General features: G+C 38.1%; 1 protein-coding gene across 2 annotated transcripts in view; it reads right to left on the bottom strand.

Moving 5' to 3' along the window:
- Window positions 1–19114, bottom strand: part of OTOGL (otogelin like) — a gene marked incomplete at both ends in the record, with an annotated part of 132302 nt that extends 113188 nt beyond the window's left edge. For both annotated transcript variants that reach the window (XM_080935537.1, XM_080935538.1), the window contains 8 exons: window positions 1395–1600; window positions 3617–3738; window positions 6980–7134; window positions 8830–8928; window positions 10589–10655; window positions 16918–16966; window positions 17955–17994; window positions 19063–19114. In XM_080935537.1, the coding sequence (XP_080791663.1) occupies window positions 1395–1600; window positions 3617–3738; window positions 6980–7134; window positions 8830–8928; window positions 10589–10655; window positions 16918–16966; window positions 17955–17994; window positions 19063–19114 (790 nt within the window). The remainder of the gene's footprint in view (window positions 1–1394; window positions 1601–3616; window positions 3739–6979; window positions 7135–8829; window positions 8929–10588; window positions 10656–16917; window positions 16967–17954; window positions 17995–19062) is intronic.
- Window positions 19115–20478: the final 1364 nt, after the last annotated feature.

Below are 20478 nucleotides of genomic sequence, written 5' to 3'. Positions count from 1 at the left end.
ATCCATGGAGTGCAAGTAAAAATGTTTGCATTTTCCTAAGGCCATCTTAAAAATCTACAAAGATGTATTTCCACTCCTGTGGGATCCCTGGAGATAATTACAAGGTAGATAACATGACCTGAGTATTATCCATGTTATTCACGTGATGGGCAATCTACATGTTTACAAGAAGTGTCTCACTTAATCCTTGACACTCTATAAAAATATATACTGTCACATTGACAACATTAAAAAGTGTAACAAATATCAAAGCAGAATTTTCATCCTACATTTTGACTTGCAAAACACATACTCAGGAATGTTCTTTTAACATTCATTAAAGTACAACATTCAGACAACTGTCATTAAGTTTGTAATACAGAACAATATTCGGTAACAAACCAGTTTAAAGGCAATTGTTGACAGTTGTATCTAATTGTGATTAAGTGTAATAACATCTAATCCAACTCTAATAGAATCAGCCAACAGCATTTTATATTGGGGGCTGTAATCTTGGTATAAAATTAAGAAAATACTAAACACCATAGAAGATAATATGAGGGTTAGCAACAATGTTGCTATGTGCTCAAAATGTACATTATGACAAACAATAAGGTATATTTTTACTATCACTGATTACTCAATTAGTCCAAAATTCCTTTTCCACAGCAACTGAAAGATTCAGTGGTGCAATTACAGAACTACAAACACTGGAAGCATGGTCCAGGCCAGGTCCACGGGTACGGAGAACGATGCTCTTGTCTATCTAACCTTGTTATGTGCACATGAATAATAGTCCTGCCCTATAGTTCTCTTACTCCTCCATAGTCTCCAAACAGAAGTAGACTTTGTAACTTGTGATTCACTGAGGTGAGTTTCATCCCTTAGATTCAATAGGTAACCAGTAAATCATATAAAACCCCTTCCAGTTTCTTTGTCAAGTGGGTAATCCTGATTTCATTCCACCATCTTTACAAAAATTATTATTTGGCAGTCATTTTAATTTATTATTGTCAAGATTGAATACAAAATATCTTTTCCCCCAAAGTAAACACATTTAAGCCAAAAGGTTTCAATCACTAGACCATGAACACCAAGGATGGGGAATTGCTCATTTTGTTCACTATCATTCCCAAGACCCCAGAGCAGTATATATAGTATCCATAAAACTCCAGTTATAAACTAAATGCTCACTTAACATTTGCTATATGAGCAAGTTCTGTATCAAATGTTGGCAAGTAACCAGACAATGCTTTCCATCTTGACATCCACGTAAAATCACTGGAGTGGACAAAGGGTAGCCAAGGATTTTCCACCACCTGTCAAGTGATCTAGCTACTATCTGCTGTTGGCCGAAGGAAGACAACTCAAAGGGGCTGCTCCTTTCTTACGTTCTTACATTAGATTCTCCTTACCTTGCTCAATCACGAAGTCGTCTGACTGGATGCCATTATAATTTGCACACAAGCCACATGATTTCCCTTTGTGCTCTTCAGAGAGTTTTAGGTAAATTCCCGATATTCCATCCCAAGCCAAGGAAAATCCGAAGGTTGTTTTCACCAGAATGTAGTCAGCTAGCTTCTCAAAGTGCACCTGCCCAACTGTGTGAGGCAGAGACAAACTGGAAAACAGAGCAATGTGAAGCCAGAACTATGACTTAGTAAAAATTATACATGCCATGTTCTCAAGATCACTTCAGTAGTGATTAATGAAAATTTTTTACACAGGAAAAAAAACTATGCAGTGAAAAACTCGAAGGTTTCTTTCTATAGCAAATCTCAACATTCCTGGCAAATTTAATATATTTAAACAAGAAGCTAAAGAAAGTTTTGTTGACGTAAAGTCAATATTTACAACGTACTAGGTGTTTCAAACACCAGAGATATATAGCCATGAAAATCATACATGACCTTTCAGTGCTGAAAATAATAAATAACATACATGACCTGTTGAGTACAGAAACTAGTATTTGGAAGAGTGAGGGTTAAAGAATACTTTTTATCCATAGAGTTAAAGATAATCTAAAATGTCTGCTCAATAGTTTTGAAGTACAGAAAAGCAATAGCCAAAATATGTGATGCCCTTGGGTTCTGGCTTGATTTCATTTTATCTCCAATCAGAAAGGACTAACAAAATGGACATTGCAAAAGCATAGTGAGTCACAAAGAGAACAAGAGAACACCGTGCCCCTTTCATTTATATGTGGTGCAGTAACGAGCAGGTTCAAATCATAAAATAAATTTGAGAAGCTCACTTTTATTTATTAAGGTAGTCATATCAAAATAAAATTATAAAGCACAGTGTAAGTGAGTCTCTGTCTGTGTCTGTCTGTCTGTCTGTCTCTCTCTCTCTTTCTCTAAAGCACCTCATGTGTGTGTGTGTGTGTGTGTGTGTGTGTGTGTGTGTGTGTGCGTGCATGCATGCGTTTCTGAGTGTATGCTATTCTTGGCATATAGTGCTGTTCTCTTTCTCTGTTAAGGTTTTTGCTTAAACCTATACGGACAATTAAAACTTTAAAAACAAACAAGTTTGTTTAAATAAAATAACAGAAAAGGGTAAGAAAACAATAAGCCAGGAAATCTGAGCCCTCTGCTACATGTTTGTTTTCCCAACCCCAACATTCGGAGGACTCAGGTAAGAGAAGTTCTTAGCTACCCTGGTCTACATAGCAAGTACCAGGCCAGAAGAGATGTATGGCAAGATCTTGTAACAAAAACAGGGAAAGGCATTGATAAAATAAATAATCCTTAAAGCGGTGAGGGCTGCTCCTGGTTGCAGGACTGACATGACACTCCCTGAGGCTTTGTTCAAAATACCCTTCTTATAAAGATGCTCCTGCCCTAGGCTGACTTGGCATGGAGGGTAAGCAACAGTATCATTACACCTCACTCAAAAGAATTCCATGGCTCCAATCCCCAACAGTGAGTTCTGAATGATGGATAAAACTGTTCCATCTCACTATTTACTTATCCTGGCATAACTCAGCTAGGAAATGTTTAAAACTGGGTGTCCTTGTAATTATTTATATTGGAAGGGAAATTATCCCCCATGATTCCTAGTTTTAACTGTACAGAATCTCTTGTCTAACATAAACATAGCCTTCCCCAAACTCTCAGGTCATATCTTTGCCAGGCAGGAAGCCACCATGGCTGCACTGATGTATCAACAAGGACAGCTATTTACTGGCTCAGAGTCTTTGTCAGGGCTTCAATAGAAACTGTCAAGCGACACCCAAGCCTCATGCTCACAGACTTGGAACGACTTCCAGAGTACCTTGCAAGAGAAAATAAAGTCAATTTTTGTAAGCTGTGCTAATAAAGGAAAAGAGAAGATACTGAAGAAGCTGAAAGTAATTAATGTTGACTGACATAAACGTAGCTCTTGATGATAACCCCTGGAGAACACGACCCTCCGGTGTGCAGCTCTGCAGACCCACCTGCATCGTACACATTACGATGTGAACCGGCTATATTCCATACCGCCTGGGGAGCTGCTGTCTCTGTGACACTCCCGTGAAAGTCACTTGAAGAACAAGTGTTCTCCTCCTCCTCCCTGTAATCCACTTCCGGCCTGAGACATCTAAATTTTCAATTAATGTCCGGTGTCACATTCATACACCATTTTCCCCTCATCTTACCTGAGCCCGTTCTTTTTTATTTCATGCCCATAGATTCGAATTTCCTCTTGGTTTGAAAAAAATAAGCTGATTGAGCGATAACAGGAATACACGGAACCATGGCACTTTGGGCTGTTATGGACCTGGAAGAAAGTAGAAAGGAAGGAAAGAAAGAAGGGAGGGAGGGAGGGAGCAAGGGAGGGAGGGAGCAAGGGAGGGAGCAAGGGAGGGAGGGAGCAAGGGAGGGAGGGAGAAAAGCATAAGGAATTACTGCGGGGATCCACATGGCTGACTAAACCCACAGCATACCTTTACATCTTGCAACATCATTGGTCCCATGGTACCCTACAAAATGAGAACTCCGCTTACAAGTAGAATTTTTAAGAGGAAAGACATGGTTAGCTCAAAAGCAAACAATAGAGTTAATCTTATAAAATGCAAATTAATTCAGGATACTTGTAAGCTCACTATAACCTCTACGTGTTAAGCAGTAATTTTCTGAAGCTGTATGGTATATGCCGGGGGGTAAAAAGTAGTTGGGGGAGAAAAGGCATAAGCACCACAAGAAGACACATTTGTATTATTTGTGCTTCTGTTAGGACATCTCTAGACTATCATAAAAGATCTTTCAATGAAGCACAATATCACACTATATTTATATGTTAACAAAGTAAACAAGACTTCATTTAAAAAATAGATTTTCTTTACTCCCAGATACTTTAGAAAAGAGAGAAACTAAATGATAAAGATAATAATAATTATTTCTTCAGATATTAGAAGGAATTCAGTTTACTAAGAAGGTGATAACACAAGGAGAAAGAGTAGAAGATTCAGTTAGAAGAGAAAAATGAAGGTTACATTCTCTTACCTTATCTCATTAATTTCTGAAGCTCAAAAACTAAAATATAAATAACAAAACCACAGAGCAATGGAAACCAAATAGAAAATAACATTCAAATATAAAAAGAATAAGAAAATCACTACTACTAGGACATTCAAAGATATAAATTCAATGTGTAAGTACTAAATGTTATTGATAACTTCTTATGTATCCAAAACTAGCCCACATTCTTGAAATTCAACCATCAACAAAAGAGAAAGAATATCTGCTTCCTTAAATTCATATCCTATTGCAAGAAAACAGGAAAATGTACAAAATGGAAATAAAATACGTAGTGTTGTATATCATTAAAAAGGAATGTTAAATAAAGAAAAGACGTGTACACATGTCAAGATATAGGGGGAGGACTTTATGATGTCAGGCTAAAAAATTCTGGAAAGGGTGGAGTATGTGGAAAAATCAGGGGAGGACTAGACAAGAGACAAGAAATACAGAAGCCAAGGGAAGGAATTTGACTAAAATACTTTTAATTTCCAAGAACCCATCCTCTAATCCCATTCAACTGTTGCAGAATTTCTCTTTGGAGAAGAAAATGGAGAAAAGTTGACAGATATCAATACAGGGAGAATGGGTGCAGTTCAAGTGAAACCAGACTATTCTGCTCAACCTCACATTAGCCAAAGAAGCCCTCCCAAAATAGCAGTAATTCCCAAACCAGATTTTAAACACTTGTCCTCAAATGTGAATAAATATTCATGAATCATTTATCACTTGAAGAAAGTCTCCATACTATAAAAGACAGAACCCAAGAAACAATGAAAAAAAGAAATCAAAGAGATGGCACCAATTTCTTTATTTTGAAAAAAAAATGTGATCTATATAATTAAATTCTAAATCTAAAATGATTCACTAAAGTTTTATATATGCTATGCACACATATAGAGATGAAGTAGTATCAGACAGAAAAGTGATCATATAACATCTCTAAAAAGATCATTGAATACTCTTTAGGAAAAAATTAAGTAAAAACAACTAAATATTAACAATGTGATAGGAGAAATGAGATGAGAAGATGTGTGAGTTTGAAAGAAAACTCCACAGTGTAGAACAAAAAAGCAAAATTCTGCAAAATATGAAAAGAATCAATAAGCAAATGAAGAGATCCTTCAGTCCAAGAACTCTGAGGCATGAGCAGCAGAACTCTGAAAAAGAAATAGAAGAAATAAAGGAAGAAATGGTGCTCCTAAGGTGAATCATGAAAGGCCCCTTATGTAGAGGACAAAATACATGACCTTCATATAGTCATGGCATCTCAGATTACTGGGAAAAAAGAAAAGATAACTATGGTTTTAAGAAACAAGAAAATGATTGAATGAAAAAATATTCAGAAATCATTAAATAAGTCAGATTTTCTAGAAATGTTCTTCATGTTAAGGTCGAGGATTCAAACTTGTCCTTCGATGCATATTTTGCATGCAAGCATCTCTTCCCTTTTAGACATTTAACTTAAAAAATGTAGTGGACTTCAAACGTAGGACCAGGCACCTCCACCAACAGAGGCCATGAGCTCAGAGGACTTAGGAGAATTTTCAAAGTAAATCCTACCAATACGCAAGTTCCCTGGTCATCAGACCTTTCCTTTCTTCCAAGAAACACGAAAAAAATAAAACAATACAGGAAGTAACTGAGAGTGGTCTCCAGCTGTGGACAGAGGTTTGTGAAACAGCAAGTATGATGGAGCACCAAAAGCAAGGGTTGAAAGGGGGATGCTCTCTGAAAGAGATGCTCTGTCAAGAGGAGTCCTACAGGGGTAGAAAGGGGACAGGAAAACAACTGCAGATGAATTTTGAGATATTTCCTAGAAATTTGTTGGATTTGGGAATTCTGAAACCAAGAGCTGATTGTATGAGCCCAGTCATGATGGATGAATCTACCTGGCAGTTATATATTATAATCCATGGGGTTCCTTTCATAAACAGCAGTTTCCTCTACACACAAAAGGTTTCTTTTGTTTTGTTTTATATTTGTATTTACCCATCTAATTTTTAAGCCAAGGATCCAAACCAGGCCTTGGGCATGCTAAAATTGTGTTCTACTGTTGAAATATATACCCTAGCCCAGGAATAACACTTGAAAAAAATCAAAGCAAAAAAGGCATCTCAGTCAAAATAGAAAGGAGGGAGAAAATATGAATGACATTACTAAATATCTGACTCTACCCTCTTCCAAATTATCAATAAACCCCAAATGTCAGGGATTTTGATAAGAGTCACTACAGAAGTAAACACAGGATATTTCCCCACAGCCTGTAAGATGTTCTTTCATGGATTCACTCCCTGTGGCAAAAATGTCAGTCATTCTCTCAGTTGAATGACACTCCATTTGGCCACAGATTTGGACCATTCCATTAATAGTAGAGCCCTAGGTGTTCTATAATTACTGTCTATGTGTATCTTTGTCTATTGTCTATTTGCTCAATATTCTTAAAAACATTATTTTCCTGGGGTGATATTTTTAACTGATTAAAGTCAAGTACCACCTACCCATACTGTGTACTGAGGCACCAAATTACCACAGTCCTTTGCAAAGATATAAGAACAGCTTCCTGGGAAGTAATAGTAGATCCCATCAAATGTTTCAAAGTGATACTGTCCCCAGGTCTTGCAAATACCATCTCTGCCACTTCCCATGTTTGGAACTGAAAGGAAATTTAAAAAAATATATTTACTAGTATAAAATAAATCACATGGATCTCAAAATGTTCAGTCACAATGATTATAATTGTCACTGAAATAAGAATCATTGTCCCTTTTTGGGTGTTCCATGGCATAAAAACAAGTAACACTGAACTATCAGCTACTCTAAAAACTATCCAGTTTCCTTTAAAAAATAAAAGTCTTCTAGTTGTGATAAAGGACATATGTTAGAACCTCCCCTAACTGTTGTTTCTAAGAGACAGATCCAGAAGAAAAGAAGAGTAAGAAAGATGATACAAGAAGACAGTAACAATGACACAGCAAATGAGTGACTCAGAAAAGGTCACCATGGAATATTCTAGAACAGCGCGGGCAGCATGTGAATGCTCCAATCTCCATAAGACTTTTTTAATCTCCTTATGGTATCCAAAGATAAAAAACAAATGATGACCAAAAAAATTAATAAATAAATAAATGATGCGGATGTGTGCCTGAAAATTGAGCTGAAAGCCTTAGCCATTCAGTTTCTCGGAATCTCAAAATGATGACCTCAGACTGGTGAAATTTCAAACAATATTTATTGTAAATCAAAGGGCTTCATCTATTATGATCATGCCTCTCCTCTAGACACCCTCTTACTCTGGTCTCCTTTTGTTTGTGTGGTGGATAATAATATCCATCGTTGTGTTGAGTGTGCTGTGGGTGGGTCACATTGGGTTACAGCAAAAAAAAAAAAAAAAATGTCTAAGGACAATTTTGTGGAACTGCTTCTCTCCTTATGCCTAAGTGGGTTATAGGGATAGAACTTCAGTCCTGGCAATAAGGGCTTCTCCCTGCTAAGTCATCTGAGCAACATCACCATCCACATTCCATTTTTTTATATCTTAAATGCTTCACTTCATAATAATGTAAAAAACAGAAACATTTGCTAAAACGTCATTAGGTGGGTTTCGATATAATCCAGGGAAAAAACAAATGATAAGGAGGTATCTTTGTTTCTTCTCCTTTTGAAACATTTACCTAAATTTGTCAGCTCAGGGCAACTTTGGTCCACTCAGGAAAGACATGCAATGGCTTGTTTTGCAGGCAACCTTCCCTAACAGTAGGTATTATACCCTGCACTTTTCTTTAGACACTCAACTCAGTATTGCTCATCTATCAAGCATCAGTGAAGTGATGTCATAACATTCACACATACACCCTGCCTTGTACCTCATGTATGTCTTGCCAATGGTGAAATATTGGTTATTATCTGATGATAATTACTAACCTAAGATCCCACCTTAGACACTGTGGATAAAAATACTAAAAAATGAAACCTTTTCCCCAGTACCTAAAGAATTATCAGTACTATTTCTAATATAAATATTTAATGTCCAACTAACAATACAAAGAAGAAACACTTAAAGTAAAATCTCCTGAGTGAAAGAGACATAAACAAAAAGACGGTTCTACTGGGCTAATGCCAAAAACTAGGGGGTGAAAATACTTGGGGAAATAAAGATCGATGGGAAGGGCGAGTGCACACGTCTATTTTCTTTTACAGTGTCTCTACATTACTTCAAACTGATGAAAATAAACGTTTGACTCCCTAGTTAATGTCCCAAATCCCACAGGATGAACACTTCCAACCAAATCATGACTTAATGTTCTTGTTCATCTCCCATAATTCTCTCATAAATATCCCTGAAACTTACCAATCTGGCACCTTGTCCCGAGAGCTTGGAATATTTGACAGTCACACGTACCCGTCTTAGAACAGAAAGCCCCGTTAAGGCATTCATGAGGACACGAACCTGAGGGACAAAATAATAAGTTATCTTCTGGCACGGATCACCTCACATAAACACAGTATGTCATGATCTAGCTTGAACTAACTGTAACGCTGTTAACTTAAACAGAACCCGGGCCTTTTGCTTTGTGGTACGAAAGAATTAAGCCATCAAATCTCTATCTATTCATTTCATTATGTGTGCTCTGAAGCAAGAAAGACAGGCTCTCACATCTCAAAGTACTTTGAGAGAAAAGGTTAGCCTCCCTCCAGCAATTGAAAGGTCAAGTTCCCATGTAAGGAATCCCTGTCCGAGATGATGAGAACCAGAAATGCCCAAGCTGTAGAAGATTCCCTGCACCCGAGTTTGGAACACTTCCCACCAGCCCTTTCTCCAGGAGCAAGCTCTGTACTGAAGAATAACTCAGACCTTGCTCACTTCAGGGAGGGCTCGAGCAAAGCATAAAACTCAAAAGGAAACTCCCACCTTGGATGAGAAGTGTGACACATTTCCTTTGAAGTTTGCCCATGAGTACTGAGGCTCGGTTATAAATGACCCAGTCTTTGGAAATCAGTGCTTAACAAAGATGAAGCAGAAGCAAAAGTCACATCTTCGCCCCAACCCCCAATACTTTCTTTCGTAGAAAGAAAACGTGTCCCAAATAAATACATTAAAAATAAGCAAATCGCCACAAGTGTACTCTCATCATCGCAACCGCATCTCCTGAGTGAATTTAAGAAGGCAACCGAATGCTAGGAAAATGTTTCTTCTGTTAAGAAGACAATAGAAACTGCAAAGCTCAGGCTGAAAGGACCCCAGTTACACATCAGGGGTGGAGAACAGTTTTGAGTCTCTGTGAAATATCACTAAAGAAGCTGGGATTGTCTGGAAGATGTCACATTTGCCAAGACACGTGTCTGACTGTAAGAACAAACAGGGTCTGCCAAACCCAAGAAAAACAAAGTACTTTATTATCATTTTCCCCTTATATGTCCACTGCCTTCACTTTACATTTCAAAGCCTACAGATGTCTAAGTAAATTTTAAGTGAGTTGAGGGGGTGGGGCCAGGTGAAAGTGTTTTACATGAACTTACAATCAGTGTGAGGTTTCTTCAAGATACTCCTATCTCACTCTGGGCAGGTGTCTACATATTTAGATAAACGAACACATTGTTTTTGGAAAAGAATTTACAAAGCTGCTTACTCTACTGAAAGCAAACATCAGACTCAATCTAAAAAGAATCACTGTGACTTCAGACAAGACAAGAATTATTTCTTTAAGCTTTAAGCTACCACCAACTTTCTGCTGAACAGAAATAGTATACTGCTAAGACAAAAGGCAGCCGGTGGGGAGGGAAGGAACAAGGCTTTGACTAGAAACAAAAGGAAAACCTCCTGCTACCCTTCCATGCTCTCTCCAGTCATAGTGTTGGCAGCTTCGTCTAAATGTTTGGTTCTGGACGATCTAAAAATCATTTGGATTTGCACAGGACATGAACGTAAATGATTGCTATCATTACCAGGGTGGTTCAGTCCTCCCAGTACTTATGGAAGCAACCAAGAAGTGATTTAACATACCCCACAGCAAGGGACCATCTCAGAAAACAGAGAACAGCAAGGTTTAGCATAGCCCCGCCCCCCACCCAGGTGCTGTCTCAGAAAACAGACAACAGGGAGAACTGACCTTTTATTTTACTCTCACCCCAGTTAATAGCTTCATGGAAAAAATATCTCGGAGAGGTTGCTTCAAACTTTAAAACAGAGAAATATAAATGTAAGTTAGTTTCACAAAAGCCAAATGTGCAAACAGAGGAATTCTGGAAATCATTTACAAATACAGAAATTATAAAGCACCGACTTCCTGTATCTTTTCATTGTGGAGACCACCTCAGGAAAGCAGAAAAGGTTCCCGTGGGGTGATGGTAAGAAGAGCTGGCTTCAAGCATTTTTATTCTTTTCGTCTCTTTGGCTGCTTACACAAGGCATTCGTCCTCTATGCCCTCCGTCTTCTTACACTTACCCTAGTCACTCATCATCCCTCTGAGAAAGAAGTCTGGAAAAGGCACTTTATTTGTCTTAACTGATTCTTTTCATACAATAGTAACAGCTCTCTGCGGGTTTCAGATACACGTGAGTTAAAAGGAGTTGAAGGGTTTGATACACTAAGTTGATACAGGTCAGTGCTGATCTGCCTGCGTACCAGACTGTTAAAACCCTCTGACCCTTTACTTCTATTTAGGCACATTTCCTATCAGCTTAGCATCTCCATCTGTCCATCTGTAAAATGGGAACAGTAATGACAGTCGCTTTACTGTGTGGTTTAGCAATGGAGGAAAACACTGACCTGTAAGCTTTCGGAGTAGTGTCTGTCACAAAAGGTCAGAAAGAAAGAAACTACTGCTGTCTTTGACAATCCATATGAAATGTTGTGATTTAAGAACTATTGTGAATAATTATATATTGCTAAAGCTGATCACTTGATAGGTTAGGTTATCAGCGCAACTCAATTCCAATTGCATGTACAGTTCAAGATCATTTCCTTGCCAATGGTACTTTAGATTCACCTGAAGACATACACTCAAACACTGCCACATGGTTATCAAATTGAGTACCTGGGGATGTTAGGGAAACTGGAGCGGGATTCAGAATAAGAAGGACGGGTGACGTGATGTAAGGACCAAGATCTTTGACTTCTAATTCTGATCTTTATTCTCACACATGAGAAGTTTTATTTGAGCATTTTCCCTGTGTGTGCATGTGGGGGGGGGGGTACATGTATGTACATCCTCACGTGTGCACACATAGGGATGTGAATTTGCCTGTGGAGGTCCGAGGCTGACATTTTCTGCCTTCCTCGACTTCCTCTCTACTCTCTATTTTTAGAGACAGGGTCTCCTGACCTAGAGCCCAGGGATTCAGCTTAACTGACTAGCCAATCAGCTCCAAGGATGTTCCTGTCTGCACCTCCCCACTCTGCCTGGCTTTTTACTGAGTATCCAAAGCACAAGCAGGTCCCTGCTTTCGTGACAGGTACCCACTGGTCCAGTCCCTAGTTCCTCAGTATGTTCTTTACACAGAACTCACCCATGTTACGTGATACTTCTATTATATTCTCTCATTTGTTGAGGACTCTTAAAACAGTCAGTTCCAAACTCCTTTTCCCATTCCAGGGCTCCAAGTTCACAATTATTTCTTCCTCACAAATTGGTCCATGTTTTATCCTCACTTCTCCGTCCCTTCCACTCTTACTTGCCTTGTCCTCAAACAAATCATCCTCAGCAGTTCATGTGCATGGTCCCACCACGATGCCAAGTTCAGTTTTCTCTTCCATCCTACGGTTTCCAGCTGCCTAAATCAAGTAGGCATTAGCATTGCTGAGCCCAAAAACTACTCTCGAAGCTCTTTGCCTCTGAGATAATTCATCCCAATCCCTACAATGGAAACCATCCCTCATCTTTGATGTTTGACAAATGTATAGTGTCTTCAACTCTGCCTCACACTGACCTAAAGACTGGAACAAATTATCTCGTCCACGTAGCCTCGGTTTCCAATAAATAAAAAAGAATAATGGTGCCGTTGTATTCTGACATCCATGTATATGCCATGGTATCATAACACACACATGTTACACACATACACACCACACACATATACTCAGGCAGACATACACACACACACATACATACAAAATGAGCGCATGAATGGCTATACACTAGACTAAACAAAATACATATATTTGTTTCTTACTCCACTCAACTTTGACCCCCTCTAAAGAAATCCCAGTGACCACTTAACAGTTTATCCAACACCATAATGCATTTTGCAAGTGTCAAGTTCTGCACTCAGTATTAGAGTTTCGGAGCATTTCTGAACTCAGAACAGATATGTTACTTCAACAAGCAGGGCCTTTTCATTCTTATGTTATGTACATAACATTAAATAATTCATGGTAACTCAGATTCAATGAACCATTTGAACAGAAATGATTTCTTTGCAGATTCCTAGAGACATGAAGCTACTAAATGTATAAGCATGGCTATTCTGCATGACATGACTCCTGGCACACCTGCAAAAAGTACCAACTGAACTGGAAAAAAAAAGATGTAGTTCAAATGCGTCTCGTGGTATTTTGGGGCTTTATGACTAAAGCAAACTCCAGCAATCTTCTTCAGCTCCTATCATATTCACTTGGGTTTCTGTGGGAATGTAGAACCTCCGACTCTAAACCCAGTCTTCTTTCTATCTCAGCCTGAGGACAGAGTCCAAGCAGGGCTTTTAGGATATTTCAGGCACAGTGGTTCCTTTCTTCGATCAGTAGGGAAACAGAAATCGATGGGTGATAAATATTCCAGCTTCCCCATCCTTTGCAGAAACAAGAATGAGAGGTTACCTATCATGTTCCTAATGAGACTGAGTCTTAGATGTCTTCAACAGGAAGCCCCCATTAACATCCCCTGAATTGCATTTTCTCCCTTTCTTCTCTCACTCTTGTCTGACCCTCCCTTGTATATTTTCCAGAGACTGTGCACCTAGGCCTTGGTCTCAGTACCTGCTTCAGAAGAATCAACAAATGCAATACTAAGAATTCGTCCATGGGTGCACATATCCACAGGACTGGTAAAAGAAGGCAACTGTTCTTTCTCCTTCCAGATCACACCTCCACAGGAGGATGTTCAGTACCACAGAGACATGTCCTGAATAGAGAAGTCACAGAAACAACCAACATGTACACCATTTATAGAAGTCTATGCCCAGGGTTTAATTGCTTACGTCACTGCCAGCATATTTCTGAGGAGAGTTATCCATCCATCAGCACTGTTTGCTTACAGCAGAGGAATGAACTGAGCATGAATGGCCCTAAAGCCTATTTCTGAGCAGTGAACTGCCTGACTGTAACCTCACTGCCCCCGTCACATTTCTCCCTTGAAACCTTAATCGACATTAAGTGATCTCGACAAGTGTCCACTGGCTACGGGAAACAGAAGTGCAAGCCTCCTTCCTGTTCTTCATCCTGCCTAAAATGGATAAGAAGACAAAGCAAGTATATTCCTAACTTAGTAGGAGAGGATAGGAATGAACCCAATTCCTAGTGAGTATGTAGGACAGATCCTGATGGCTTGTAAATGCACAGGTTCAGTTCCATCCACAGAGCTTTCATTTATTTTTTTTATTTCTTTTGCATTATTAGGGGATAGACAGTTCATGAAAGTTTTTCAGTAGAGAGTGTTTGCCAGAATGTACATTTACTTTTTCATCAACAGATTTTATTCTGAGTTATATAGATAGATTTTTCTGGTTACTATGCTCCACTGGCAAACACCTCCTTCTTATCTTTAAAAAAAAAAAAAAAAAAAAAAAACTTCATCTTAACTACTTCACATGATATATGAGGGGTTCGGTTATTTTTTGGTGTTGTTCTCACACAGGGTCTCACTCTATAGTCCAGACTAGCCCCAAACTTACAATCCTCCTACTGTAGTTTCTCCAATACAAAATGTTTCCTAAACTGAAATATTGTTTCCATTGCCAATCTTAATTATAAAAAAATAAATTAAAAAAATGACAGGACAATGATTCAGTGGATAAAGTGGTTGTTATAGAAACATAAGGGCCTAAGTTTGCATCTCCGATATCCACATAAAAAGCCAACGCCATGTACAATAAACTTTGGTCACAGAGCATGAAGAAATCAAATTGGTATTCATCAGGAAGCTTCTTCCCTTTTGTCTAGCTTTCATAGTACCAAAAGGTGACAAGTAGCATGTAGGGGATATGGGAAGTTACCTATTGATAACTTATCTCGTTGTGAACCCTGTGAACTTCAGGAGTGGTCTGAATGGCATCAAATGCCTATGGATGCAATAGTGGCACAGACATTATATGGTCCACCAAGAACTTTGACTCAATTTAAGGCTAGTGTGAGGAAACACATACCTGGTATTGTAAATCTAGTCAATAAACCATGGTTGGGCAGCTCATAGGCCTCAGAGGTGAACCAACTACTATTCTTTTGCTAAATAAGCATAGTATCAATCTGCCCTCTAAATTCCTATATCTAAGTTTATAGATTAGTTCAGCTCCTCAGAGAAGTTTATGATGTGGATGGTGATTAACACAGAAATGCACAGCATGCAAAGAATAAACATCTGTGGAGTGCTAAGCCACAAATGAATCATTTATATTACTCCACAACCAAGGCTCAGGGACCATCGAGGAAGAATGTGCCAAAAGATGGTAAGAGATGGAGGTCAGGGTAACTAGACTGAACCAGTATCTTCTAAACGTAATAGAACAGCTATACTGATAGACCCATAATAGCTGTGGTTGTCTGAATAAGGTCTACACAAGATAAAGCCAGTCAACAGTCCAACATGAAATGGGGACGAGACCATGCCATGATTAACTGAGGAGATACTCACAGTCCATGACTCTGGAAGAGGCAGAGGCAGATTTATGCACAGCACTAGTTCCTGGTAAGGCAACCAACCTCTAGGGGATATGTCCACACCCATAAGTATATGGGCAACACTAACTGGACTAGGTAAGGAATTATAAAGAAACAAAAGGAGCACATTAATTTGGGAGGAGCATGGGAAGGTAGGGGGAGATATGGACACTATTGGAAGAGGAGATAAAGTGAGCATAATTACAATATGTTATATGAAGTTCTCAAAGTATAAATAAAAACATCATATGCCTGGAATACTAGCACTAAGGAAGGAATCCTGGAGCTCACTGACCAGCAAACTCTGGGTTAAATAAAAGACTCTATGTAGAGTAATAAAAAAAAGATATCTAACATCAAACTCTGGTCTCCACAGGGCAAATACAGCATATTCACTTGCACACATACAAATAAATACACCAAACATCTAATCATACACAACAATCTCTAGTCTTAAGAGAAAAAAAAAAAAGAATTTGTTTCACCATCTGAACTGCCATATTATCACATTTGACCTATCTTTGTTCCCTTCAGTTTACTATAATAAAATACACACAGGAAGGAACCTACCAGGAAATACTTATACCAACTATATTTCAGAGGTTGAAGAGATGGCTCGCTGGTTAAGAGAATTTGCTGCTCTCCCACAAGACCCGAGTTCAAGTCCCAGCACCCACATCTGAGGACTCACAAACATCTGTAACTCCAACTCCAGGAGGTCTTATACCTCAGGACCAGGTGCACACACCCACACATCTAAACATAATCAAAACTAACTTCAGAAGAAAATACTTTGTATCTCAACAGGTGTCAAAGCCTTCCTTGAATATTTAAGCTGTTGACTATTTAATATTCAAATGACATGACTTCTATAGAAAACCCTGTCTTTCCCACATAAAACCTGTAATATAACTTATCTGTCTCCCACAGAGAAATATTCTCTAAAGCTCATTCACTTGAACATTCCAACTATACTCTGATGAAAATGCATATTATCCACTATCCTTTATATAGGAAAGGAAGCAGGCAACAAGGTCTCAAATTTAACAGTACACTGCTCTTGTGAAATACTCATGACTTGGATGTTTTTAAACACATGAAATCTGTCTGTCAATACATGAGAATATGTCTAATGCTGCTTTTCAGTCTTTAACTTGTGTCATTTTAGTCTTTCTCCATTTGCTCTTATATGTGTTTGCCCTGTTGCTGTTGTCCTGCCCAGTGTTGTGGATAATTTCTAAATCATCTAAATGTCCTAGCAAAGAGATGGTCTGATGGTCTCTAACCCCCATCAACACTGGAGCCTAAGCACAAGTAACTGAGATGAATGAGAAGGAAGAAAAACGTGTTTCATTCTGAACAAACTATGTGGACTGAGAATATATTTGAGAGTTGCAAAATAAAATAAAATAAAATCTGCAGAGAAATGCCTTGGCCTCTCCCTGCTCCTTCCTATCTTGTGTTGAGCATTTCATTCCCTCCACAAAGGTCTCATTGTTGAGGTGACAGCAGATTCCAAAGCAGAATGAGTTATTTCTCTGCCTCTCTCCATCTGAGGCATAACCTACCTGTTCTGCTAACAGAACCCTTCTCTGTTCATTTTCATAGAACTCACTTCTGCAAGAAAACACAAAGAACTTGTGTAGTCAGAGGCCCCTGGGCAACCTGAACAGCCTTTCCCCAGAGGGAGCTGGTGTTTTCCTCCGATCTCCATCACTTTTATCAAAGAGGCCTTTCTTGGTTTAACATTTAAAGGGCCCCCTCCCCTCTATGGAAGGGTGAGATTTGGGTGGTGGAGCTGTCTCGTTTTACAAAATTTGGGACTGTCCCCAAATCTCTTCAGGCTCTGATATAAACTGAATTTTAGGAAGGAACTTTGAGATTGAGAGATAAACAAAATAGTGTAACATTGTAGCACCAACAGGCATAGTTTTTTTTTCTTCCTAGAACTTCATGAATCTGATGAAGTAGATATTTACCAAAGGTTCTTTTACTTTCCCATACATAATATTCTAATTTCATCTGTTCTGTGTCACTAAAAAATGAGAGTGATATAAATGTAAGAACATTTAATTGGCAGTTATCCAAACCAAATCATTAATTCACTAAGTTATACATCTGTTTTATGGAATTTTATATTCTGTATTACATCTATCAATAAAGATGTTTTTAAAAATTAAATAAGCATAATTTGCCTTTCGCTAAGCAAAGTAGTAAAAAATCTTTCATTATTTATTTCTAGAACCATTTTAGTCATTTAATGGCAAAAAGTAGTTTTACTTTATGTAGCCATGTCGTATATTTATAGTCAATAATGTGTGTCAACAGGAAAAATGTAAAGAGACATATTGCTTGATATAACTTCTTTACAAACATTTGAAATTAAAAAAAGTTTCTTTAGTCCTACAAGCAGTGGATAACACCAAGACTTCTCACAAGAAAAAAGTGAAGGCCATTTCTAATATTTGGAAATATTTCATAGAACATGTCATGTTTTTTGTCAATGTTTCGCCTGTTATTTTAAGAATGGACATAGCTGTCTACTGAGTTTGGCACATTTTCATTCCTTTGATGTTTCAGAGCATAAAGACAAAGAAATACTCACTCTGGTGTTTCTTTCAGGATAGATGATGCACAGATGTATCCTGCCAGAGATAAATACAGGTTGGTGAGACTACAGGACAGAGCTTGGTCTGGGTTCTGCTATTTAACAGATCATTCTTTTACCCACATGCTAAAATATACATTGAGAATTGCTATTTTTTTATTCTTTTCAAAGGATGCTGACCAGCAAATGCTCTGTAATAAACCTAGGACGAGCAATAGTCCTAAAAGTATGGCCAATGTCCGTAGATGTACATAGTGACATCATACAACATGACCAATGTCTATAAATGTACAAAGTGCTGTCCCACAACAGAGGGGGGCCAGACGTAGAGCTGTAGAGCTATTCTAGTGCTGGACCTAACACTTAGCGTTTGGCAAGGTTAAGCATGATGCTAAACAAAATGATCATGTTGAAGAAGCCAGTCTCAATGCCCCACCACAGTCTCTGAACAGCATCCAGCCCAGCATCCTGCATCTTTCTCCTTGAGAGCTAAGTGCCTCTGTCATGAGAAGATTGGGACTTTTCTGTGCCTTTCACATGTCTGTCATTTCTTCCATTTCCCCTATAAGCTCAAAACCTTTTATCAGGGATCAAAAAGGAAAAAAATTACATGTAACTAAATGTTATCTCCATTTAAAAAAAACATTTAATAAAAATTAATTTACAAGTAAGCTTGTTATAAAAATGGAAAGTTAATCTGTAACCTCAAATTTTAAAGTTTGATCTAAAAACTCTCTTTAATTTTTAGATTTTACTGACATGAAGTAACCTTAAATATTCTGTGTCATTATTTAAAGTTTCAAATGCTTAAATTACATATGGGAAATCACTGTAAATCATGTTTGAGAAAGAAGTAAGTTAGAATGACTGCATATAGTGACAAAGGCATGGTTTTAAAAAGCCACTTTAAAAAAATTCAAAATACACCAAGGATGCAAATTCTCTACATTCTTAAGAATCCAGTCAAGTTGTCTGAATATGATTTAGTACATATGTGCTCTGACGACATCAAAATGCTTGAGAATTAACATAAAAGGAAACAATATCAGCTTCAAGAGAGAGAGAGAGATGTGATAAATGAAGGTGAAGACACAAAAGTTCTTACCTCGTAACGAAACCAGCAGTATAGGAAGAGAGAGAGCACGCCAAGGTACCATCAAACTGAGTTTCCTCACAATGCTCATTTCAGTGAAATCTTTCTCCCTGGACCGAAACCAACTTGTCGGTCTTCACGATGATGGCATCTTACAAGTTCGTTGTGTGCTCAGATTCAAATGAATACAGTTTGGGGATAAAGCAGCTGAAAGAAAAACCCCAGGCTTTCCAACAACACAGCATCTGAGGTTTTAGGTAGAGCTCACAGTCAGCCCTTTGGCTGGGTCTCTCATCAGCAATGCAAAGCAGGCTCTTGCCCGAGCCCGGATTAGTTACAGCCAGCCACACACCTGCCCATCATACACCTTCTTTTTTAGCCAATATCAGCCTTTCTCGTAATTTCGAAGGATAGGATCATCCAAACAATACTTATTTATATCTTCTAGCATCATTAAATAACTTATTCCAAAGGAGTAGCCTTTGAAAACAGGAGGGATGAAATCTAATGAACTTTTCCTACATTAGCTACAATATTGTATCTTATTCTCAAAACTTAAAGAGTAAATGAAAACTATGTACATGTATTTTCAACTGAAATCCTATTATGGTGCCTACATAAGTTGGCATTTTCATCGGTACATCGAGCTGTTAAACATTGTAGAACTAGTGTAGATTTTAAAACAAAACAATATATCTCTAATATTTATCTTTAAAAAGAAAACTAAACAACTCAGTGGGCACTGAAGATCTTTTTGATAATCTATTTTTTTCATCTTAAACGACTAGTGCCTGATTAGATTACCAAAGAGTGGGGGTGGGGAGTCTGTGTTCTTATTCTAGCCATGAGGCATTCTTCCCCAGAAGCAATTGGCTGCATAGAACAGCATCAGAAAAGAACTATCATCTTTCAAAATGAACTCCAGAGAGATTATCTAAGCCCACAAATGAGTGAAAGCCATGTCTAGGCCATGGGTTCACATTTCCTATGGCAGATTCTATGACTCTCCTTGCCCTTGTCCCTCCCACTTAGCAGATAGGGTATAATATCAGGAAACATCTGATTACACAGCAGTTATCACTGTCTGCTCTTTCCCAGACACTTCCTTTGCAATGACTTAAAAGTATCCAGTGGCTCACTCATCCAATATCCATTACCTACATAGCTCTCTCTTATGGTCCCAAGTTCATTGATCATGTGTTATTGTTGCATGTGGACTTAATTAGTCTCCACTGATAAATAACAGCTAATTCAATGAAGAAACAAAGTGTATACCAACTCAATAAAACAGTAAGCATAAAATACATACAAAGAGACAGTATTAAAATTATAAAGTGTAATGTACCTGTCTATGACACACATGTGCACACTCATTTTAAATTTTAATTCATGCATTTTAAAGTAAAGTGTGTATTTGATAGTATTTAC

The sequence above is a fragment of the Micromys minutus genome (genome assembly GCF_963924665.1).
Source record: "Micromys minutus genome assembly, chromosome: 22".
NCBI classification, from domain to species: domain Eukaryota; kingdom Metazoa; phylum Chordata; class Mammalia; order Rodentia; family Muridae; genus Micromys; species Micromys minutus.
Note: the sequence above shows the minus strand (reverse complement) of the source record. Positions and strands in the feature narration are given on the sequence as shown.